At 32.6% G+C, this 26,741-nt stretch overlaps 1 protein-coding gene across 5 annotated transcripts in view; it reads left to right on the forward strand.

Moving 5' to 3' along the window:
* Positions 1 to 26,503, forward strand: part of didum (dilute class unconventional myosin) — a 62,977-nt gene extending 36,474 nt beyond the window's left edge. For 2 of the 5 annotated variants that reach the window (XM_089251168.1, XM_089251169.1), the window contains 16 exons: positions 225 to 330; positions 543 to 729; positions 1,781 to 1,901; positions 2,313 to 2,390; positions 3,671 to 3,761; positions 3,930 to 3,953; positions 4,309 to 4,353; positions 6,778 to 6,924; positions 7,170 to 7,321; positions 7,445 to 7,534; positions 8,181 to 8,331; positions 10,354 to 10,496; positions 11,377 to 11,448; positions 12,926 to 13,011; positions 13,392 to 13,563; positions 15,942 to 26,503. In XM_089251168.1, coding sequence (XP_089107294.1) covers positions 225 to 330; positions 543 to 729; positions 1,781 to 1,901; positions 2,313 to 2,390; positions 3,671 to 3,761; positions 3,930 to 3,953; positions 4,309 to 4,353; positions 6,778 to 6,924; positions 7,170 to 7,321; positions 7,445 to 7,534; positions 8,181 to 8,331; positions 10,354 to 10,496; positions 11,377 to 11,448; positions 12,926 to 13,011; positions 13,392 to 13,563; positions 15,942 to 16,208 — 1,932 coding nt within the window. In that variant the 3' untranslated portion in view covers positions 16,209 to 26,503. The remainder of the gene's footprint in view (positions 1 to 224; positions 331 to 542; positions 730 to 1,780; positions 1,902 to 2,312; positions 2,391 to 3,670; positions 3,762 to 3,929; positions 3,954 to 4,308; positions 4,354 to 6,777; positions 6,925 to 7,169; positions 7,322 to 7,444; positions 7,535 to 8,180; positions 8,332 to 10,353; positions 10,497 to 11,376; positions 11,449 to 12,925; positions 13,012 to 13,391; positions 13,564 to 15,941) is intronic. The other 3 variants (XM_089251172.1, XM_089251173.1, XM_089251171.1) reach the window with 2 other exon arrangements.
* Positions 26,504 to 26,741: the final 238 nt, after the last annotated feature.

A 26,741-nucleotide genomic window follows, 5' to 3' on the forward strand; every position in this document is an offset into this window, starting at 1 on the left:
GACTGTGTTTATACCAATTAGTAAATGGGTAGCCATTCTTTTTCTTTTTTTGTTCTGGATTAAGTTGAAGGATTATAGCAAAAAGTTGAGCAAATTTATTTCATTATAGATTTTTTTAAAAGAAATCCATATTGGAACTGAGCTGAAAACTCGTTTCCACACTTTATTTTTCTAAATGTAACATTCCATACATTCATTTGTATATGTTATTTTAATGTCACCAGCTGCAAGATTTGGAGATGGAGAATGCAAAACTAAAAGATGATGTCAACCGTTTGTGCCTTGCACTTAGTAAAGAAGATTCATCAAATAAAACAAAAGGACTTATAGGTATTTTTTGTTGGTTATCAGAAACTTATTGCTACTTGACTTTTTTTTAAAGCAATTAGAATTCCCCTTAATCTTGTAAGTTTGCTTTATGAAGTTTGAGAACAGTTCAGATATTTAAATCAAGGGTTCTCTATTTTTTTATGAGCTTCATTATTGTTTATACTTTCACAAGTCTATGGTTCAGTAATGTTTTTTTTCCCATGGTATACCAGAACATGTTGATGTATTGCAAGATGAGCTTGAAAGAAGGCGTGAAGAATGCATTCATTTGAGAACTATTTTGGCAAGTTGCAAGGACGTGAAACCTCCTTTGTCTGGATCATATGTTAGTTTTGCTGAACCAATCAATGAAGATGGCGAATTGCTTATGGCTTTTGAAACTCAAAAGACTTTGATAAGGTAATTAAGTGCCTTCAATACACCGATCCCTTCACCAACCACCTTTCATTTGTCAATTTAAAAAAATTTAAATCGCAGAATAGGAGATGGCCAACCATTTCAAAACTTTTATGACACAAGAATTTAATGCTCAAGTAAAATATACTTCAGATGCAAGTTTATGGTAAATACTTGTTTCCACTTATTCTGTTTCAGTTTTCTAGCACACAAATTTTTACTCAAGTTTGGATTTATGGTTGTGCTATTTTGCATTAAGGATTAACAGCCAGCTTGAACATCCTATTTCACATTTCAATCAAGAAAAAAATGGGGTAAATACTGTACAAGCAACAAAGGTTGCGACAGCTGGCTGATGCAAAGATGAATTATTCGGGAAAGAAAATTTGACTACCTGTGTGGGAAATCGAACCGACATCCTCTCACTTGCCGGGTGAGTGTGCTGGACCGCTATGTTTGGCAAGGGAGAGGACATGGGTTTCATTTCCCGCAGAGGCAGTTGACTTTTCTTTCCTGAATTCACCTTTTCATCAGTCAGCTGTCGAAACCTTCATGTGCATAGCGAAGAGTGACATCTTTAGATAAGTACAAGTGAACCTGTCAGTAATGGGAGAATAATGAAAATAAAAGCACCTAGAACATATAATTAGCACACCACACCATTTATACATCATTTTAAAAACTTAAAATCATCAGAAGGTGATTGAACAGTCTTACTATGCTCATCATCTATAGATGATGGGAGCAATTGAAACGTTAAATCTGTGATAATTTTCTTTTCCATATTTTTTGGAAAGTGGAAGAATTTGAAATGAAAAATACTGAATTAAGCAAAGCCGTTCTGAAAACTGTTAAAAGATTCTCCAAATAGTTTCTTCTATCACATTCAAATAATAATAATAAAAAAAACCAATTAGTCAATAGTTGAAATAATTGTATAAATTACAGTTCAGATTCTAATCATTTAAGGGAATGATACCTCAGAATTTGAATGATACTTTTTTTATTGACTGAATTTATCACCTTGATTTCTTACATGCTTTTTTCATTTTAGGCAGCTCGAATCTGAATTGCAAGAAGAAAAAGCTAATGCTGAAAGAACAGAAAACGAGCTGAGAGATGAATTGCAAAAATTGCAAGATGATAATGAAAGACAGCAAAAGCTCTTAAGCCAGGTAACATTTCACAGGCTATTGTTTCTATTAACCATCTGATTGGCCTAAAAAAAATTAGTACATCTATGAAATTAATTTAAAAAAAAAAAGCCTTAATTTTTATTTCTGTCTCGTGATTTCTTATACTATAATTTCACTTTTCTCTTTCACCAATGTTTATTCATCACATAATAACTCAAGATTTTGTTTTTAAAGCTCATGAAAAAGTACAATTTTAAAACAGATTTTTTTTGCCTTATTTGGAATTTACCATGTTGTTTTGTTATTGTCTCTAATTTTTTAATTTCAGATCCCATCAGTGTTTTTGCTTGTTGCTTCTTTTTTTTTTATTCATTTCCACATAACAAAACCTGAAAACATTACTTATCTTTCAGAATATGTGTGGTTATTATTCATTATTTTCATTTGTAGAATTTGAAGAAAACACCCCAAGCACAAACGGAAGCGATTCTGCAGCATGAAATCAATCGTCTCACAGGTGAAAATGTTGTAAGTATCATTGATATATGTTTTTTTTTCAATAAAGGAAATAAATTGTGCCATATAAAAATAATTTTGCTCATAATAAATAAATTTTGCTCATTAATATAATGAGCAAAATAATGGACGTTATCTGAAATAGTTGTACCCTGTAAAATTTTTAACTGTAAAAATACCTATAGGTAATAAAATTTTTCATACAGCCCCCCCCCCCCCCACCACCACCATGAATAAATGGATGAATGCCAGAACTTTGCCACTGGACTTATCCTGTTGCCAAGATCTCTTCCAGCCCAGCTTCATGGCAGAGTCTGGAACAATATATATATATGTTATTTTTTTCAATAAAGGAAATAAGTTGTGCCATATTAAAAATATACAGCCCCCCCCCCCCCACAGTTGAAAATAAAAGTTAATAAGATTTCTCCTTTCTTCATAGTTGAAATTCTTGATTTACATCACTTTTCACTATTTCAGCATGGAATTCTCTGTGAATGAACTGTGATTGGCCGTTAGTTGGTTAGCAAATGAACTGAGTTTATTTAGATTCATATATGTGGAGAAGTTAAAGTTAGTGAGAATTCAATAATTTTCATTGAGAAAAAGAAGGTTTTACTAGAATTGTTGTCATAGGGTCCCATGTGTTGAAAATTTTGTGATTTTACAATTTTAGAGGCAAATTATTGAAACTGTGACTTAGTTAATTTTTTCTTTCAAAAGTTTAGTACTTCTAGATTGCATTTTTGGACTCAGAATTGTTGAAAATGTGACTTACATCACTGACTTTAACCCGGCTATGAAATAAAGAGAAATACAAATTTCAGTAACTGACATCTTGTTTTTTGATTGAAAACAATATAAAAAATATATTTTCTCGGTATAAATTTCTAATTCTTTTCAAATGAAAGTTTTCAAAAAGTAACTGAATTTCCTTTTTTCTCTCTCTTGAAATGTAATGTTTAAAAATACATCCATAGCATGCATGCTTGTAGCTATTGAATTAGTCTCAATATGCATATAGTACAGTAATCTCTCACTAAAACACCCTCTCACTTATACATTGCTCTTAGTAATAAGACGATTTTCTGCATTGCCAGTCAAAGATTTATGTAAATAATGCTATTCACTTATACACCTCACTCACTTATGCCTCTTTTTTTTCTTGTTCCCTTGCACAGGTGCATAAGTGAGAGATCATTGTATGTATACACTTACATAAAGAAGTTGCAGGGATGTAATTTTGTTTTCTATTTGTTGTCTATTTTGATAATCTTATTGGGTTATTGCAGGACCTGCGAGAAAAGATTGATAATTTGTCCGAGCAGATCAAGAAACTGAAGAAGCAGTTGAAGATATATGCCAAAAAAGCTAAAGATGCAGGTACTGTGTCTTATTTCTTTTTTCTCATAAGTAAACTTTTTACTAATTTTTACCATGTTAGGGATATGATTCACAAATAAATGTCATGATAAAGGTTTGATATTTTATAATTATTATTATTTAAATAAAAGATTGTTTTATTTATTCTTGTTCATGCTTTCACAACAGATTTGCCTCTCATCACAACAATGAGTAAGAAGCATGGATTGCATGCAAATATTTTTTTAGTGTTTGTCACAATTTTCTGATGCAAGAACAAAAAAAACTTTGCAGTATATTTTAGTTAGATGGTAGAAGACAAGTCCAGTTTGTAAAATCATAGTAATGAAACAAAACGTTGGAAATTGAAATATGCTAATTTAATTTTATCCTATTTTATTGATGTCTTTTTCTACTAATAATAATATGGGAGTTTTCTTGCATGTTTTATGGATAGACATTTTCTTTACCTATGCTCGATTTTTTTCTTATAATAATTGGATACTCATCCATCTTTATTCTTTGGTGGTTGGATTTCTGCTTAGCTTAAATTTTTATTTGACTTTAGGTACATTGTCAACAAAACAGGCATCAGTCACTACAAGCCCACATGGTAATTTCTCATTGTTAATCATTTAAAACAGATTTTTAGTATCATTTCTACTAACTCATTTATTTTTTTAAAGCTTCTCATAGTGTGTTTGTATCCATGTGGATTGGAATTCTATCTGCTATTATATAGAGCCAGTTTTAATTTTGATTACGGCAGATCTAAATTTTTCTTATATTTTTCTAAATTTTTCCCATTATATATCATGTTGATTTACATTTTCCTTTGAAAGAAAATTAATATAGCAATTCATGTGGATATAATTAAAGTAAATGTAATTTTAAAACCATATTTTTTAATTCACATCCTGTTACTTGTTATCCATAGAAAAAAAACCTTTCTTTAATTCTTTAAACATATTTTGTTAGCATTGCCTGGGTAAGAAGAAAAACTGAATTCTTCACACAATGTTCATCAGGCCCGTCATTTGGGGGGAGCTTTTGAAAATACACTAGAAATGGTATATATATATATATATACACACACACACACATATATATATATACATACATACATATATACACAAATATATATACATACATTGAGTATATGTGCTTTGCCCCTTCCCCCCTGGAAAAAGTTGAAATGACGGCCCTGAGATGTTCATGCTGTTCCACTTTCTAGCTTTTTCAAAAGTTCAACTTTCTCACACAAATATACTTAAAGTGTTATGTTGCCATTAACAGCTTATACCTATCACATCACTTGATATTTTTGGCATGTTTGGAAATTGACTTAGATAATTACAGAAAATGATAGAGTACTGGACAAGTTCTAAAACAACAAGCAAAGTTAACTGTACAGTATGGAGAAATAAGGAAAAATCATCTGACTAATCACATTGAGACACGCAGTTGCCATCATTGTTTCTACTTTCCAAGAAGCCTGAAAACCACAGTGGACACTAATCATACATTGGGGGAGGGGAAAGAAAGAAGATGACATATGTAATAAAAAAACCTGAAATGGAATTTGGGTGAAGGAAAAACATTGAAGTCCTCAAGTTGAGGAAGAAACTTCACAGCAAAAGTTTGTCTTCATTATGCATCTGTCCAGATTAAAGTGGTTCTGCTGTATTAAACCATGTCACTCGGAATTGAATGCTTAGGTACATGGACAGAGAAAATCTATTGCTTGGTTCAGGCTATTATCAGCTGGCAAAGGCTCTATTGCTTATTTGTAGAAACTCAAAACTTTTACAAACTTTTTTTTTCCAGAATTTATGAGATTTTGTAAATATAGTACATCCAACTCTCCAGAGACCTGCTAACTCTCCGGATTTTAGCAGAAAATTAGATTTGGAAGAAAATTTTTTGATTTCTTTTAGATCAAAAAACTTTTTTAGATTTAAATTTTCCCAGAGTTTTCATGATGTTGTGACATCAATGACTACAGTCGTTGTTGGGAAAAACACCTATATAGGGCAGCTATAGTTTGCAGAACCTACCTACTTGGTTGAAGATGTCACTTCCGTCAAGTGGCCATCAATTTTGGTGACCTCATTTAAGCCAACTGGCAATGACATGACTTTGTTTACTTAGCATTTATTGGCAATCAATGGATGGTCTTGGTTGCCAACATCCTTGTATAATTATTATTGTATTCTATTAACAACCACATTGTATACACAATAACAGCGAGATTGATTGTGGGATATGTGATACCACCAGAGCTTTTTTCGTCAGCAGCCTTATATTTTGAAATTATTTTTGATTTTTTTCTTTGATCAAATGTCTTCAACAAGAAAATATACAACTGCTTTTGAGAGTTCATATACCCCAAGATTATCCATCGCTGATAGCATCCATGATGACTATATTCTGCTCGGGGGCCACTAAAGACCACCTTGGGAGGGGGGGGCACTTTTTTCAATTGATTGAAATTTTTTGATTGGGTCCACGGGGAGGGGGTACCCCCTAAGGAAAATCTTATTTCTGGATTCCAAGAATCAGCAGTTCTGTAGTACTTTGATATTAATATAAGTACTCTTGGATCCTTCTAATGAAAAGCTTTTTTTGAAAGTTATATGAAAGTTTTTCTAATTTGCTTTTAAAAAGTCAATAATTTTTTAATTGTATATGGGTGTCATATTACAAGTTTGTCTTCCCCCCCCCCCCACTTATGAATGTCATAAATTCTATGTTTGTTCGTACATGTTGTTAAATATGCTTTTAATCAGTTTGGTGGGGAAAAAATGTTTATCATATAGTATATATGTTATGTGCTAAAGAATGTTCTTTTATGAGAAAGATAAAAATTTATGGTGTACAGCTGTAGTATATTTTTCACTGCGATTGTAAAATTATTTTTCAGTTATCAAATCATTATTAGTTTTTGTACTGAACTTTTTGGACTTGTAAACATAAATGCTAAAAAAAATAAGTTTTGTTGATAGGTAAAAAAAATTCATGCTTATTTTATTATCAGGTGCAGATACTTCAACTGATATACTTGACGTATCGAAAGTCAAAACCGATGACATGCCACTAGTCAAACATAAAGAAACAAACTACTTGGGAATGTATGAATATCGAAGTGAAGATGAAGGACCCATCATCAAAAATCTCATCTATGGTAAATTGTTTCCTCGACCTCTGATTTGCACTGGTGGGGTAGCCCATTTTCACCTATCACTTCATATTGAGTATTACTTTATTACCGAGTGGTAGAAAATTTCAAACTATTAGTTTCCAGGAATATAGGGGGATTCACCTATTTATGTGCTAGTAAAAATATTAATCTATTATACCATATTGTATATTTTAATATTGTTTTCTTTCCATACAAGCTTAACTTCCCTTTCCCCTTCTAATTAATAGATCTAAAACCAAAAGTAGCTGTACGATTAGTTCCTGGCCTTCCAGCATATATATTATTCATGTGTATTCGCCACACTGATCACATCAATGATGATGAAAAAGTTCGAAGTTTGTTGAACAGCACTATTTATGGAATAAAAAGAATCATAAAGGTATGCCTTGTGAATTTATTTATTAGTAAATGAGCACAATAATTATGTCTACTTGAAATTGTTGCTTTTTCTTCTTTTAATTAGTTCTTGTGATTCTATCTTTCTTGATTTTTCTTTTTTCAGAAACGTAAAGATGACTTGGAGTACACGACTTTGTGGTTAGCAAACACTTGTAGGCTTCTTCATAACCTGAAACAATACAGTGGCGATCAAGTAGGCGTATTTCCATGTTTTTTGTGGAAAATCATTTTCATCTCTTCATAAATAATTTTTTTTAATTAAAATAAATTTCTGTTAAATAGTTATATTTAGAGATGCTGAATGATGCCAAGTAAAATTGACACTGAATAAAACTTATGTATGAAAATTAACTTATGTGATTGAATTTTGAAAATTTTTTTAACGAAAATTTCCTGAAAATGATCATTTACACTTTTTTAGTGTATCAGATATGATAAAAAAAAGTATTGCTGCCTAGTAGTCATGTAGTTGATTTACTAAATTTCAGTTCAACCAGCTTAGCTCTGAATTTCAATGAGAGATTTTGGGGCCTTTTAACTATCATTTGAAAGCTCCTTCAACATTAGATCTTGTTCACAATAGCTCTCAAGTTCATAAAATGTGAGTGCAAAATAAACAAACAATGAAATAATAGTTAAGGTAATTACTCTGAAAAAGTGATTTAAAAAAAATTTTCTTTTCTTTTTTATCAAAAAAAAAAATTATGCCATCTTATTTTATTATGAAGTATGTCAAAGTCTTGATAAAAGAAATTGGGACTTTTTTCTTTCCATTTCATTTCCTAAAACAAATTGAGTGTATTCTCTCAAATATTTAATGTGTATTTTTTTGTATGCAGGCTTTTCAAGCAGAGAATAGTCCGAAACAAAATGAGCAGTGCCTAAGAAATTTTGATCTCTCAGAATATCGTCAAGTGCTCAGTGATGTAGCTGTTTGGATCTATCAGGCTGTGATCAAAATTATGGAGGAGCAGGTGCAACCATACATTGGTAAGTTTTTCTTCTGAAATTTAATTTTCATATCACCCATGTTAGGTAAGTTTTAACTCCCAATATATGTTTATTTACTAAGATGCGAAAATTATCTACAACATCTGTCTTCAACATGTGACTTGATGGCTACATATGGCTGTCTGCATCCACTGAGAAAAAGACTTGCATAGTCACAGAGTTTATAGAAATGCTGACAAAAAAACCTCATTGAAGAAATTTATTCCAGAATTGGTGAAAGAAGTAATTTCAAAATTGATGAGAAGTCATTTCAGAATATTAATGAGAAATAATTTCATAATTATTAGAAGAAATTATTTTATAGTTAATGAAAAATATTTCCAGAATTCATGAAAACTCAATTTTTATGAAAAATATAATCTCAGAATAAATAAAACTATTTAATAATGTAAGTTCCTTTGAAACAGAGCCCTTGGCACTCCTTCCCCCATTAAGATGTCACTGTGTGAATCTAGATACCACAGTATGACTTGTTGGCCTTTAATCTTCATGGAAATATTTTTGACCCGTAAAGTCTTAAAGGTTGAAGATCCTTGATCTACAATGAATAAAATATGTGTGCTTAGTAATGGACACACTTTTTTTATGCTTGGTTAAAGAAGAGGCTTTTATTCAGGGCTACCTTCACATTATAATGAGCAATGATAATTGTGAAGGTAGTAATAAATTCACTGCCTGGCAGTCGAGTGGTTAGGGAGCTAACTTCTGACTGCAGGTCTAGGTTCGAATACTGGTTCGGGCATGGATGTCTACTAACATTAACAAATTCCCTGGACAGATCGTAAAGATCTCTTGATAATACGGGATGATCGCACATAAAATATACTAAGGTTCTCTCGTTCTACAGACCTGCTACTACACCAAACACCAACTCTGGCCATATCACTATATTGCAATTTACTGCCATTAGTGAGATGGGTTGGAAACTAATGCACTGTCTATGGTGATCGCCTCAAGCTCGTTAGGAAAAATATGTTATCTATATCTTCCCTTGAATTTGAACCAGGGATCCTGGCAGCAACCTTCACTTTGGTACACGGGCATCTTACCACCACGCCATTCGGGCGCCATTCCATGGACCTGACACAGTTAATGTTAATTGCTATGCAATGCCATCAGAGAACTTCTACTCACCAATAAGCCTCTGGCGTTTACCCGGGTGGGTCCATGAATTGAAAAAGCCCTGACTTTATCCTTGGTAGAATTTTATTTACATTTTTTTTTAATATGAATGAGATTATAAAAAAGAATAAAGTTTTGAAGCTTTGCAATAGTTTTTTTCAAAGTTAATCAAATTAAAATTTTCTTGAAATAAACTTTATAAAATAGAATTATATTTTGTAAATGCCATTTACATCGGTTATTTGGTCATTGTTTTCATCACAAATATAGTGAATACAAAATTATATTGAACAATATCTTGGCATTGTGATGTTGTGTACATGGGAAATATATCAAGCTTAAGTAAGGCAAAATTTTAGCTGTGAGAATAAGTTTTTTTATGTGTGTCTTATCATCCTCTTTGATGCTCGAGCATCAAATAAGCAGCGTTTATCAGCAGCATTTTATCTAATGTACAATTTTTTCTTTGAAAATCGAACCTGTTTATTTGGGTACACATTAAAATTGGTGGCAGTATTGAGAAAGAAATGTTACATTTTTCGCTTGCTGAGAAACAAGACAAATGTTATGCTTGCTGAATTTGAGTAAAAAGTACATAGCTTTATTGTCAGTGTCCATTATTCATATCATACCTATAACATGTATTTATCCTTTGTGCATCTTTAGATATTGAATTTAGCCAATTTTTTAAAATCATGTAAACCAGATAAGTACACACATGACACAGTTTAAATGCAAGTGATATGAGTTAAAGTAAAATTGAACATAGTCAAAATGCTATTTTATGATAGTGATGCTAATCATCACATCAAATGAATATCATGCGTTTTGCGTAATCTTTTTTGTCAAATAATTGATTCTAATTTTTGATTTGAATAGTTCCAGCAGTGTTAGAGCATGAAGCGATACCAGGAATATCTGGTAACAAACCATTTGGTATGAGGGGGCGATCAGCAAGTCTTGTCAGGGAAGTTGAGTCTCCTGTAGATCCTCAGAGGGCGCTTGACAGTCTTCTGAAAGAGGTCAGATGTTTCCTCAATATTTTTAAATGCACGAAATAATATATGCTAATGAATGCTCGCTCAATTTCCATCAATAATAATGCATTTGTGCTGACGTCTGTTTGCATTCTGCTCTGTATGATACTCAACTGCACCAGCGGAACCACAAATCAATAGAATAATGAAGAAAGTTGAAAACTTTTTCTACAAAAATGTTCCAATAAACCTTTGAAGCAAATAAATGATGGCGATTCCATTTAATCCTGCTAAATCTTGCACGGTTGGAGAAACCATCTCCAAATTTGATTTCAACATTGTACATTTACCTGAAAAAAACCTGAAATTGAAACCTCCCAGATATCCAGTCTCTCAAATGAAAAACATTCAGTATGGAGATTGTTCCCATGGTTTTACAGTGAAACCTGTATGAAACGGAATGTCAGTAGACTGAAATAATATTCTGTTTTAGACAGTTTTCTGTTTTATATGGGTGTAAATAAACGCACTAATCATTGAGCAAACTATATTTTGATTACATTTAAGACAGGTTTCCCATCTCATATAGTGTCCGTTTTAGGCATGTTTTCACTGTATTGGACAAACAAGACAATCCTTAAGAGCACATTTTGATTAACATGCATATAATGCATGTAATATCATGGAGTAGATCGCTCTTCAAAAGTGACACATTATTGGCTGAACTTTTTGTTTGTTTGCCTTTAAAAACAGTACCCATTAAATGAACGAATGCATGAGCGGTTGCTAATTTTTTTACTTATTTGTCTTTAATAACATTGTGTATAAACTTTTCATAAAAATATAATGCCTTTTATGCATTGTGATGCAAGAAAAACATCTGTGAAGATTTCATTCTTTATCAAATTTGTCTTTTCTTTAACAGCTGGATGCATTTTACAGAGTCTTAAGTATACATGGTGTTGATCCTGAACTAATAACTCAAGTTTTCAAACAGGTAATGTATATATACATTTGAAATATATCATTGGTAAATAATTTTAAAGAGAAAATTTAAAACTTTCTATGTACTTGTTTGTGAGGATGTCCTGGAACTCAAAATTAATGATTTAAAAATGAGTAAGAAGTTTGCTGGAAGAATTTGAAATTCTATAATAGGCAAGAAATATGAATGCTAATTCATGTCTACACAAAACACAAACTAGTAAAGCACCCAAACTGGGTGACCAAGTGTGTAAACGTGAAATGCTATGTATCAGGACAGTTATTGAAACTCATTAATTAGTGGATTGGCTTAATGCCTTGATTTTCTTACTATGTGAAAACCCTTGTACTCACAAGAAAATATTTTGTGTCAGCATATCCTAGAAAAATACACAGTGCACAGGCAGGGCTGGAACTGGGGAGGGGGGGAGGCAACTGCCCCAGATAGTAAAATTTAGAGGGTGGGGGTAGTTTTAGGTGGAGCAAAGAACACCATTATAAAATTCTCATTTTGAAGTTTGGGGGGGGGGGACCAACGAAAAAGTCCTTGTTATGGCCCTGTGCACAGGTGTCTTTCCTTTCCCATCGGTCATTCAAACGATACAAATATTGAATCATTACATTTACTCATAGTTCAAAAAATAGATGGTAGCACTATAACAAGCATTACACAGAAACAAACTTCACATTAGGTTCACAACACACACACACTCATATTCCAACATGTACTCATTTATTAGAAATTCCGCAGAGGAATATGGACGAGGTACATGTGTGGTTTAGTAGTAGTCATTGAAACCAATGTGTCCTTTGGTAAGCACCAATTAAAAATCCTTTTAATGTATCACTGGTCTTCAATGTGCACCTTTCCATTTTGAAAATTTATTGATTAATGTAGCTTAATGAAAAATGCTATATAACATGAATAATAAGCTTGGTTGCCTGTGGACTTGATTTAAAGTTTGAGTGTGGCCGCACTATATGAAAGATTGAGTATCCCTGCTGTAGGTAATGATCAAGTTTTTCAATGTTTAGTTGAGCCAGTATGCATCAAGTGACAATACGTATTAAACATTGCAAAATGTTTAATACGCATCCAATATATTTGTTATTAATAAAACAAATTGAGACCTTAATACAGTGTTTTTTAGAATTTATTTATTATTAGTTCTCGAAAGTGAAACCTTAAACAGCACAAAATATTCATGTCATAAAAATTCTTCAGTTATAATTTCTAACTGAAGAATTTTTTTTCTCCTTCTCATGCAGTTATAACTCCTAACTACTTGATTGGCATGAGAAAAGAGATTAGGAGAATTGGCTCTCTCTGTAAACTAGTGATATTTCTCTAATGAGCCCTTATGTTGCCTTAAATGAATGTGGTGTTAGAAAATTATGAGTGTTGAATAATTTTTTTTTTACTTTCATTTGATTCATGTCAGATTCTGTTTGTATTTTAATCCCCCTCATTTTAATCTTTTCAAAACTAGCTTTTCTATTTCATTTGCGCTGGAGCACTAAACAACCTCTTGCTGAGAAAAGATATGTGTCACTGGTCCAAAGGAATGCAAATTAGGTCTGTCATATGATTTCTTTGTTTTACTACTTTTTTTTTGAAGAACCATATTTTGAAATTGAGTAACTTAACTACAGTCAGACCTGCTTATTATGAAGTGGAAAAAAACAGTGAATTTGTTTGTTATACGCAAATTTTGTCATATCCATACTGGCTTGGAAAGTGGTACGATTAAGCAAAATGAAACATAGTTTATGTAAGAATCCGAATGTCTGAAATTCCCCTTGACCAAATCCAAGAAGAAGGAAAAAAAAGATTTTTAATCGTTGTTGATACATGATTCTCAATCTGAATGTTAATTTTTTGAATAGCAACTAACCAATTAAAGTGTGATAACATATTATTATGCATAATAATATTTTCTAAATATTTACTTATAGATATAATTTGAGTCATTTGGAGCAGTGGTGTCGAGACCAAAATCTTCATCATGCTGAAGTGCTTGAAACCCTTCAGCCTATTATACAAGCCTCCCAATTGCTGCAGGCAAGAAAAACAGATGAAGACGTTCCTAGTGTGTGCATGATGTGTGATAAGTTGACTGCATCTCAGGTGAGATAAACTAAAGTTCATTCACAATAACTTCGCTCCTCATGCAAATGAACTGCTGTTCCAATTTTTGATATTGCTCCACATCCTTTATCCCTATTTGTTGTATTTTTACCCATCCCTTCATTACGTGTTAAGGAACACATTTTTTTCCTCAGATGTGAGATAGGAAAATTCTTTTATAACAAATTTACAGAGATAAAAATTTTTTATAGGCATTCTGTCATTATCATGGCACCCTCCTCAAGAGTCATCCCAATGGTCTGGGACAGTTCTTGTCTCTTTTTTTTTTCCCAAGTTTTCTATAGAGGGGCCCCTGAAAGGTTGGTCTGAGGGCCTACCAAAGATCCCAGCCTGCGGGGGCTTGCAGGATGTGGAAGCCATGGGCATTATAAAATCTTGTGTATTATGGTCTTTTATGGTTTGCCATAAAACAACTCCCTTGTTTTATGGCAGATACTGAGAAATCTTCAACACATTTTTTCTAATTACGTTTTTTCCCTTCAATTCTACAATTTAATTTCTGAGCTAATTTACACCATATGATTTTCTTGGGCCGAATATGCTACCAATTATAACATAAAACAAGTTAAGAATAACTTGTGGTGCCATTTTTTAAATTTTTCTTGCAGGTCTGTATATTTAAATATTTCATAATTTGCCACTCACTGTAGCAGTTCCAATTTGATGAGGGAATCATCCAGTTTTTTTTGTTTTTTTACTTCAGCCTGTTTCTGCAGAGACAATTTTGGTTTTCTATCCGCCCATATGTTGGGAGCCATGACCCCAACATCCAGCAGCAGGGGGCCCTTTTACGGGGATCTTTAGTGGACTTCCCAGGTCAGCCTTTCAGAGGCCACTCCATAGTGGATCTATAGTGTCAGTCACAATGAGGCTAACGGAATCAATAATGAGCAGTACGCTTTCGAACCAGAATTTCTAAACTTTACCTAAAAAAAATTCAATTTCTAAACTTTTTCAGATTTGCTGACTTTTGATGGGGAGGGGGTTTGGATAATACTTACATCATCAACCACCCTTTATGAAAATATGAGTCAGGATTCAGAGGGGCAGAGCTGATGACGAAATTTTGCTGACAAGGGGGGGAGAGGGTCAAAAATGGCTAAAGATTTGCTTATGTAATACTTGAACAGCCCCAAATGTCTTGCAAGATGAGCAAAAATTTAGGAAAATTCCAACATATTTGGACTTGATAAACAAAATAATTCTTTCAATATGAGTAGTACATATACCAGACTCCTAGATGGGTATTAGTCTATCTATATGAGGCTGTGCCATTCGTCTTGTTTGTCGAGTGTCACATGATCACAACTGATCAAAGCCAATGGTTTGCTTTCTCTCACTGCTTCCACTCCCATCTCAACGAGTAAAAGGGACCACACACACGTATGCATGCACGCGCGCACACACGTGTTTTTTGGGGCCCTCTTTTTATTGTTTTGGTGAAAAACCAAATTGAAAATTCTATTGCATTCACACATATATGAATGGAACCCCTCAACAGCTTAAGGGGTTGTGCTCCTTTATTAAGGTGTCACTGCTTACGGGAGTGGCATTCAAGCGCAAGCCCATGAAAGCCATTACACCAGATTACTAAGCCCACCAAGCCTTACCTTGTTGTTGGTGTTAATGCAAGCAGGAATTCCAAAGCGGGGATTCCCTCTCTTTTGTGTCATTCCAGAAAATCTCAAGCCTTCCATATGAAACAAAATTGCAACAATTTACAATGAATCAACATGCATTTTCCCTTTGAAAAGCATTGTGGTTGGCATTGAGGGAGAGCGTTGTAGAATGAATCATTCAAGTTTCCGTTATTTTTTATGGGAAAGTTTGATTCAGTATATGAGTGTTTCGGATTAAGAGCACGCTGAATGTGCACAATGAATTGCTTATAAATCATAGTTCTGCTGTATATTATATAGTAATATACAAAACTATATACAGTATATTTTTTAATTGCCATTATTCTGTTGTGTGCGTCTCTTTTTTTAAAATAAAACTTCTGTGTTCAAAGACAGTAGAAAATGATGTAATTAAAGTGCATGTTTAGGCTCGGGCATTAGAGACTCGTTTGAAAGGGAGGAAATAAAAGTATTGGTCAGAGGTGGGAACAGGTTAGATAAGTCTACACACTCTAAAGTAGTCAAAATTTAGAGAAGTCCATCTTGCAGGTCTCACCTTTGAGTAAAATAATGATTATCACTGAATGATTGATCACTGAAAGGTGTTATATTGAGATTTCACCGTATTTTCAGTTTGCTATGCATTATCTCATAACCATTCTCTAAACAAAATTGAAATGACTGATGTAAATGGGAAAAACTTGTTGATTATCAATTGATTTTTTTTTTTTTTTGCAGATCATTAAAATATTGAACTTGTATACCCCTGCTGATGACTATGAAGAGCGTGTTCCAGTCTCCTTCATAAGAAAAATGCAAGCATGTTTGCAAGAACGGGATGCCAAGACAGAAGAGAACCCGAATCGACCAGTCGTCACAAGTACTCTGCTAATGGACACAAAGTATGCTTTCCCGATTCGATTCCCTTTCAATCCATCTGAAGTACGGTTAGAAGACATCACAATTCCGGACTGCATCAATTTAGATATGCTGAGGAAAATATAATTGAGTGGGGGAAAGCTTTTTTTTTTAGTTGAATTAGTTTTTATTACGAAAAAAAATTTTCTGTTCAGAGGCGCACTCGAGCAAAAAATAGAAAGAAAGAAAAAAGATCTGTTGTGTTCAAGGTCTTCATTGCGTGACCGAATTCATCTCTATCTTGAGTAGCATGCCTATTTACAATTAGATTGTTTTTTTTACTAATTTCTCTTTTGTATCATAGGTATTTATTGTAGATTACAACGCAAAAATTCCATTTAATTTATTGGCTGTATATCGGATCATTGTACATTTGATTAGAGTTCGTGAGAGTAAAAAATATATATTAATATATTAAAAATTATATATATACATATTTATCCTTATGAAACTAGCCAACACTTTTTTGTGAAGCACTATCGAGTGATCTTTTCTGCAAAATATAAATTATATTTGTAAATTGAGTCCCTATAAAGAGATATATTGTGGTGTTTTGAATGAAGCTTCTATAAATATAATATATTATATATACACACCCTTTAAATGTATGTATACAGATGAATGTGCATATATATATGTGTGTGAATCCATAAATGTTCTCGAGAAAAGTAATGTAATTGTTACACACTTTTCTTTTGGCAAGTTCTTTGTTTGATTGTTACTAGCATCCTCAGGAGGGTGAGGGGGGAAAAAGGATGGAAAATCTGTTTTGGTATATATGTGCGCGTATTTGTGACTATAAAAACTCTTCAATTTTAGGAAAGGCACATAATTTTGTTTTAATGTGCCATGTATGTATGTGTTTGTCTATATGTGATATGAATGTACTTAATTATTTAAACTAATTTCACGTTCACATCAAAGATTTCCATTTTTAATTGTTTTTTGGAATCATTTTTTTTGGAATTTATTGCTGGTGCCTTCTTGTTTTTTTTTTGTCTTTTTCAAAAAAAAAGAAGAAAACTATTACAACGGTGATTTTTAAAAAAATTATTGTTCATTTGTATTGTTCTTTATAGGATTTAGGAACTTTTCAAGACTGTTGTTATTGTTATTATTTTGGATGCAGCTGATGTAGTAGAAACTTTTTATTTAATTTAAAGAGATGAGAAATATTAAATGAAGGAAACGGAAGCAAAAGGAATCCGCATGCTAACAATCATTACCGCGCACTTGGTTTATTGTTGAACTGCAAATTTTCTACGTCCGAAACAAAAATATTAATTTCTTATGTAATTTAGTGTGCTGAACATAAATTTATCCATAAAAAAAGCTGGATTGGCTACGGTTTCCTCTGAAACTGCACATTAAATAAATAAATATATATAATGATACAATACATTGAAACACAATATAAGTAAATAGAAAACAAAATAATTATACAGAAAAAATAAAATAAATATACAGGAAAAACACAACAAATATATATATAGAAATTTCACTGATATATACAGACACAATATTAACATACATAAAAACAAATGTATTACAACACAATAGTTCATTTATTGGCATCCGACATGTTACTTCATTCTGCATTACGCTTGTGCTGGACATAAGGAGCATCTCTTACAATCCAACGGTAGTCAGTTCAGAATCAAGATTGACCATTTTCTCTTGTGATGTTGCTCTGTGGTCCTTACGACTTTTTCAACCATACAATAATGCTCATAAAACGCTTTTTAACTGTTGACATGATAATATATCAAAAATAACAGCCAATAAAACTTTTACATTGTGATATTTGTTTTTCAGCAGGTCAAAATTATTCAGAATTGTATATTTTCATATCAGATGCAATTTCATTGTTGTCAAAACGCATTGCGCATTTGTATCTGCACACTTTTGTTAATTAAGAAATTCTAAAATATTCATTCTTCATTTCTTGAATTATTGACATTGCTTCTTTTCACAATATAGAGTAGAATTATCATGTTGTGTTTTAAAAAAAAAATACTTGATTTTCTAGTATTTCTGTACATACAGGATGATTCTGAACCAGCAGCATAAACTGAGATGGGTGTTAGAAAGCATTTAAACAAGCATTTTTTGTCTATAACTGAAGCAGGAATGCACTAGAGTGCCATGTTGGAACTAATTACATATTTGAAAATATTTCTTTTTTTTATATATTAGGAGAGTCTTTTTATATGCATAGCGCTCATGTTTGTCCACAATCTCTTTGTGCTACATGCTTACCAGCAATAATTCTCTATAAACTTCTGAGAGTATATTGCTGATTCTTTTGCAATTCAGTTATGTCTAGACTCCCTTGGTGGAATGAAATATCAAAGTAATGTTTTCTTTTTGGACCGTTTATAAAGTCGGGGCTATGATTGATTGTAGTTGTAAGCGATATTGCTCAAAAAGTAGCTGTAACTTATTTCAAGTTGTAGAGTTCTATTGGGTATTTTTTTTTCAAATATCTGCTCTACCACTAAACTGCACATTCACCTTGTAAATGCACCTCCTCTAACGAATTTGTACATGTTGGAATGTGTTCTGTATCTAATGTGAAGTTTGTTTTTGAAAAATGCCTGTAATGTGTTTTAGGAAGTGTTGCCATCTGTGTATTCTAAGGTTGGAAGCAAACAACTTGGTAGGTTATTTTACCTGTGGCATTTCGTGGGAATTTTTAAATGTTGTGGGCTTGATTGCTCTCCATGGGGATACTTCTTTTTTTTAAATTTGAGATCACCCTGCATTCATTCTCTCCTTGAGGTTGGAAATATTTTCTCCAAAATAATAATATTGTTATCAATGAGGATAATTTCAAATCATGCCATATCAGCTTGAATGAGATGCCCTCTAGTGTCTTCAAACTTTAGTTGTGGAAAAATATTTTTTGACTAAAAATCGTTTTAGGGAGCTGTAAACAAAGTTTTCACCATAAGTTCATAATGGTCTTGTACATCACGTGAATACAGAATTGAGACAAGAAAAAACTTTGATTTAAAAAGAAATTAAATGCCGAATCAACACATTTTCAAAATGTTCAGCAATATGTTCAGGTCCCAGCTTTTTTTTTTTACTTATTTTTTTGCATTTTATTAATTTTTATTAAAATGACAACAAAAACAACATGGTCATATGAAGAAAACAGCAATGTTGCTCATGAAACAGTGATAACTTGCATTTTAAGTTGTGCAATTTTATTGACTGGTTCTTAATGTTTTAAAAATATACTCACTCCAAAGTATTGAAGCAATATAATGCAAATAATGAGAACGAATAAATGCTATTTTATAAATCAAGTTTTGATAATGCACATGTGCAGCTTGTTTAATAGTTTATATTATTATTTTTTTAATAATATGAATAGATATGTCTGTGTGCAGCATGATACTTACTCTAAAAAAACTTTTTATTCTGTATTTATGGCTGATTTTGACGATCAGAATCCGAGAATAGATCTTATAATTTATTAAGTTTTTGTATTCATTTTTATTTGAAGAAAACTCAATAAGTTTTTAAATTGAAGAGGAATCACAAAAAACACATTAATGCTGTTGAGAAAATTGCATTAATCACTGTCATATATGACATATCTTAGTATTGAGAAAATTTCTTCATCCGGCATTATCTTGGATATTTTGATGCTTTAGTACTTTATGTATCAGAACTTCTGATAAGTTATAAACAAGCAGTTATGAACATACTTTTGGCAAGTAATTCTCATACATACTCGATAAATTAATAATCATGTTTTTGTAGTTTGACCTTCACATTCTTTGTTTCGGTATTGCATTTAATATTAATGTGTTTCCTCTCGATTTTATAGTAAACTTTTGTTTTGGTTGTTTTGAAATATTATGGGTTTTTTTTTTTTAGCTGAAGAAACTTCATCATACAAGCATAATCGGATATTAAAATATTAAGAATTTTATAATAGTCTTAAAAGCACAATTTCCAATCATTGAGTTTTAGTCTTGTATCAGTGCTGCACAATAGCTCAGTTTGGTATTATGATTTCTGCCAAATTATCTTGATGACTTTTGATGGAAGTAAAGGTATTATTATATATCATGCATATATATTATAAGGAAATTAATTTTTAGTTTGGTCTAGGGAAAATGAAAATTTAAAATAGTTATGCCACTTTTATACTCTAGTCTTAGAAAAACCCACCTCTGTTTTCATTTTCCCCAACTTCTAAAAATTTTATTGAGATCACATTTCGGTGAAATATTGTCTATTTTTCTGTATAAAAGAATTTGAATATCTGAAAATTTTTTCTCTGATTAGCATTAATTCACTAAGCGGTTTCTTTGGTCATCTAGAGCTGAGTCACACACACAATTCGAAAAGATCTTTTCCTATGAGAAGTTTGAACAACTTGTGCATAGTATAATGGTTTATCCTGGTAGTTATAAGAAGTTGGGGCTGTCCATGGTAAATTTTAACCTGAGGAAATAGGTGTAGTCACCTTGGATATATAGAGAACCTTGGTTAATAGAGACAGTGGTCCTTTCAGCTGAATAAATGCTGTTACATTTGTGTGTATCAGAAAGACAGTTGTTACATCTCCTGAGACAAGAGTTTCATCTGATGGGGCACTGAGTCTTTCTTTTATGAAAAACGTTTATCCTTTAAATATTTTTTATGGCACGAAATCTTCACAAAACCATTTCTGGTAAATGGAATTAATTTGCAGTGATTTGAGTGTAGGTAATGGATGATGACGTAACACTGCTATATGTTGAACTACTTGGCTTTGCTGATTTTCCGATGGGAGGTCACCCCCCCCCCCCAACTAGCATTTCCACAGCCCAAAATTGTAACTGTGGTCAAACGTCCTTGGTTTTGATCAAGTCACCCAGATTTTTGGTCATTTGCTTCAGTTGATCAAGGTTCTACTGTAGATGGCTGGAGATACAGTGTCCCAAAAAACTACTAGTGAATTTCTGAATGAAAAAAATTACAAGCAAGTTACAAAAAAACCTGTCTATTTGTTTCTGGACTGCAATAAATATTCAATGTGCTTTCTCCGAATTTCTAGGCACATAATGATGGCTTTTCATCCACTTCTTATCTTTCCAGATATTGCGTGATCATCACGAAACTGCTGGACTATTTATTTGGTTGATTGAGTTGTCTAGCTAGCTGAACAAACTTCTCACGAAACAGTCTCCTCACTTTTAAATGTGATTTGTTGTTTGGGAAATAAACTTCGGTAATGTTATAACAAAATTTCCACAAAAAACACCAAGTTGACATACTACACTTTCACATGCGTTTTTTTTACACTACTACCGAACTCAGTTTGCTATGCCGATTAAGCCACTCACATTATACATTTCAGTGTTGCACATGGTTTTTTTTTTTAAAGTTGCTTCCTCTTGCATTACTAGAATGCACATTATACTAATTCCTGCTAGTGGGGGATTTTTTTTTTTTAACTCTGTATGTACATATTTTATGTCATTATAATGGTTAATATTCTTTTCTGATTTTCTTGAAACAAAATGCATAGGTATATTTCGATTTTTGAAAGACTATTTATTAATTTTTTTCACGAGAGTTGCTACTGTTTCATTTTTATGTATTGTGGGCTAAATATCTGATTTCAGTGTGATTGTTTTAACTACCGATGATGTTTGTGATCAAAATATTTCGTCATAGGGTTAATGAAATCCTTGTGTATTTTTGCTTGAAATAACAAAAAAGGGATGTACAAAAAACCCCCCATTTGATTGTTTGGTTATTCGAATCTCGCAATATGCATTCCATGTTGTTCTCATTCCCGATACAAAGTTAGATTTTTTTGTCTATTTATTATAAAATTATTTAATTAATTAGTATTGTTGGTTTATATATTTTTTTGTTATGACGCTGTTTTAAACATTCCTGTTGATTCACATTCCTTTTGCATACTTATATATATAGATCATTTTAATTAATGATAATTAGAATTTACATTTAATATATTTACAAATGAGTACAAATGATTACTAGTTGTTGATTTTTATTTTCAAATATCAAATTCATTTTTTTTAATGCTGTTTCACTTTTGAAATTTTCTTGTTGATATTTTTTTTTGTTCTTCCCCTTAACCAGAAATTATGCAATACAGTTGATACCTTAAGTACTCGCCAGTAACGAGCGAGTTTCAAAAATAAAAGAGTACTAAGTGGATTTTTTTTTTACAATGTGTAATAAAGATAAATAGAGCTGTACAAGCTCTCAGAGGCAGGCGGTTTTCTTGTAATTACAGTGACGAGATCCAAAACTACTTCTGCTTGCTAAAAAGGTTAATTCAGTATGTGCCGCTTATTGGAATCACGGATAATGTTATCGTTAAGGTATTACTATTACTTTTGCAAAGTGAGGAAAGGACCTATACCATAACATGGGAAAAATTTTTTATGTTTTTCAGGACTTTGCTTTATGTTATCAACTTTTTTTTTGTTGAAAGTTTTCTTGTGCATTTTGAAGCCAAGGTTTGACTTTTTTTTTCTTTGTAAGTTATTGCTGTCAGCCTGCTAGACTATGTAGGAGGTAAGATGGTGTATTTTCCCCTCCTTCTTGACAAACATTTCTGTACTCAGTTCACTATGTCCTAATCAAGCCATAGTAGCTGCTATGATCCACGTATGAATGGAACTATGATAAACCATGCTTGGCTTTTTCGAGATTTTGGCTCTAGTGCTTAATTATTTTTTTTTATCTGTCAGGCATTTTGTGAATAATTATTATTCTGTTTTAATTAGAATTCTTAAAATTTTTATACAAGTTTGACAGTATGTTGATCACTATCTGAAAACTGTATATACCAGAGATGGAAAGTCGAAGTTGCGACTTCAATCCCAGCAGTACAAAGTGTTTTTCAGATGTCTATCTCTCAGCAACTTGCACTTATTTGCGTTTAAATGAGGCTGCTGGGGCTTTCTGATAAAAACATGTTTAAAAAATAGTTACTCTTTTGAAATTATTAATTAATAAATTGTAAATTTAAATTATATAGAATATGGCCTTTAAAATTCCTGGATAAATGCAATGTCGAAATATGGGCATTTACAGCAAAATAAATTCAAGAAACATTTTTACCAAGAAATTTAAAAATAGGCAAGAAAAAGACATTCGTGGCATTTTGCCTGAACTTTCGGACTCTAATAAACAGTTATCAAATACAGTGACACCTTGGCTAATGAAGATGATTCATTGCGGAATCATCGAAATTGCATCACAAATCGCTAGCCGAAACGTGATTTCCCATAGGTGTCTATGGAAAATCATTTGATTCAATCCAGCTTCTGCCCAAAATTTAAAGATAAGCTTTCTTTAAAACACCAAGTAAAAAAAAAAAGACAAGCTGATTGAAGGCTAAAATGAATGATTGATTGAAGGCTGTAAAATTGGAAAAATTAGAATATACAGTAAGATGAGAGATACCAAAGATCTTTTTATTTTACACTGATGCACACAACAAATACCTGATTTAGTCTACTAAAGATAGGCGTTGACACAACGCGGTTGAGTTTGGTTTTTGTCAGCTCATTTCTGTGTTTGATACATGCGGATAGAAAAGATAAGCTCCTAGAATGTCCAGCTTGATGCTAAGAGTCTTGAACTGAAAGAATGTACAGAATTCATGCTCTGAAAACATAGGCCCCCCCTTTTTTTTTAATGCATTTTCTATTAGCTGAATCTTTAATTTTATATGAAATGGTTCAAAGAATTTCAGAAAGAGAAGTGTAGGTACACCTGGAAAAAATATTCTGAGGTGGACATGCATAATGGGCATAATCAGGCTCGAGTGACAGTAATTCTCTCTGATGATGATCAGCACCTAAAATACCGTTCATGACACGGCTGTTGCATGTTAGTGTGTGCATTCATATAAATGAAAACGTTTTTTTAGCTGAATCCGTATTCGTTAGTTCGGGCAGAAAGATTACGAAAAAGATCGTTGTTAGCCGGAAACTTTGTTAGCTGAGTTACATTGTACAAAAGTTACCAGTTTTTACGCATAGATATTTTACTGTGAATTCACAATGTATGCTCGCTGCATTGCAATTGAATACTTTTAATTTCCACATCTTGTCTGGATCCCTAAGGAAAGTCATGCAGAACTGTTCAAGAAAATTTCACATATTTTACAGTGAATTTTTTTGTGTATTTGCAATAATATTCCGAACGTTCTTAGCATAGTAATATCAGATTGAGATGGACAATTATTTACGTGCATTTTTGATTGGGAGAGGATTATGAATCATTTAAAAAAAAATTCCACATGTAGCCTTTACTCGAAAGTGTGATCATGGTTTGTTTCTTATGCTTTTTTTTAAATTTTAAGATATTACGGAATATCAACGTTGGTGGAGTGGCTGCTTCCCCCCCCCCCCCATTAATTTAAGTTCATGCAGTAGCAGCTAAAACTAAACATTATTTAGGTACCGGCGAATATTTTTTATTGTTACTGATATGCGTCAAATCTCAATAACAAATTAATGTGATTAAAATTTACTTTACAATATCTAACACCCTGGGATATTCCCCCTTTTGGTTTACTTACGTTCATCAGCTACGGAAACGCTGCTCAGATCAAAAAGCGTACAGAGTAGAATGAGTTATATTGTAAGTTATTGTCAAAAATGCTATCTGAAAACTTAGATAAGGTAACAAATAAAATTTCTGTTTTTGATCCCAAGAAATGAAAATTAATACAGCAAATGTCCAATAGCTCATATTAAGGTGCCTGCAGCTGAGAAATGTCCTTGTGATTCTCGTACGGCAAGTCTCAAAAATGACTTGCATGTCTGTTTCATTTGTGAAGAATTTCCTGATAACCTGTCCATGCAAGATTCAGAGAGTAAAGTGGATGACACGACACTTTCCAACTCAATTGCTGTTTTTCTTTGTCTGTGGCCACATGCAGCCTGACATTGTTGGCATCTGTTTTTTCATTGTGATTGACCAATGACTGCTCTCTTCCTTGGATGCTTATTGCAACAAAAATTCCAATTGCTTGGAGTACGGATCTGCAGTGATTTTTGGCACTATGAGCATAGCTACCAACAAGCTAAACCATCGTTGCAAATGTATACACGCAGTAGCTGGAATTCTGTTACAACAGGCACTGAGGCAGACAGAGTAAGCATTGGTCAATCTGAGGGAGTATACTACTCCTTCAGTACAACTTCCTGACATGGGTGGTCAGGGATATCAGCGAATTTGTTGGAAGACACAGTGCCATTTACCTTACTCTTATAATCTAATGGCATATTATCATCCCTTCGATTCCGTGGACAACCACTATCTTTGTGGGAGATCCTGTGCAAATACGGCAGACAGTCACTGACTCTGCTTTATGTATACAAAGGGTACTAGATGTAGATTCCTTTATCGAATAATGGTATGTGTGTGACATTTGCTGTATATGAAACGGCAACTTATGTGATTCTTGGTTAACCTATGTGAAATATTTTGTGATAATTTATCGACCAATAAATGCATAAATTTCTGTAGAACATAAAATATTTGAGACAATCTTGTTTGCAGCAGTAATAATATTGTAGTTTGATCTGTTTTGTGATTTGCAACTGCCAAAACCAATAGGAAAATATTCACATTTGGCTGACAGCTATAACACAAAGCAAATTTGGTTATACATTCGTAGGTTATCAAATTTATCGTTAATGGAAAGTGGAATGGAGCATTTATGTTTGGTAGATTTTTTTCGAATGCATGTGGTTTTTTAAATTGGCCTAATCGTACAAGATTGTTCGCATTCCGTCAAACTGTGATTTCTAATGTCGCTGTTCATTCCTAATTATTTTCATGATTCCTGTTTTCGGAAGGTTTGAGGATTACTGTTTTTGTATTTGTAACTGCAAGCAAAATGATTCATGTTATACTGGTTATTTATCTATGGACTTTACAGCATGAAAGCAGTGTAGCCGGATCTACCTGTTGCGATTTGCATGTATAATTATGTTGACTATAGATCCATTCCAGTTGCAATATAGAGCAGTTGTTAATACCATTTTCTACTACTATGTTCTAATGTGCCATATACTGCTTGCTAAAGTTTGATAAAATTGCATTTGTTTTTACAATATAACATTCCAGGAATTGTTTCGCAAGTCGTGTCATCATGTATAAAAGATGGTTTTATTTATTTTTTCCTATGCTTGTAGAACAATGTATCACTTATAAATAAAAAAATGAAAGAATCGTCACACTAATCGAATGTTTTCTATGCCTAAATGGTGTGATAAATATTATCCTTCTTTCGGTAAAGGCTGTGTTAATTAGTCTAAAATGAGAGAAGTGGTAATATCTAGCGAGTAATAACCAACAGAATAAAATCTCTTGTGAACATGCAATTATGACTGTGTGTGTGTGATGTTATTTGAAGATTTTGTTTTATCTAGCTGGATGAGAATGGAATGATTTGAGATTGTGGCTGCCCTTTTCTCGCAAACGCTGATGGTGGCACCTGTGTGTGCCCAGACATAACTCATTTACATTCTCATCTTGTTTTAACTCTTGGTGTTTGTAAAATTGAAAACTGCAACGGATTGTAAAACAAGTGAATGCCACTGTGTGTTTCAGAAC

Source organism: Pholcus phalangioides, unplaced genomic scaffold (genome assembly GCF_987345545.1).
Source record: "Pholcus phalangioides strain wild (caught in Gottingen) unplaced genomic scaffold, Ppha-v1.0 ptg000024l_1, whole genome shotgun sequence".
Lineage (NCBI taxonomy): Eukaryota > Metazoa > Arthropoda > Arachnida > Araneae > Pholcidae > Pholcus > Pholcus phalangioides.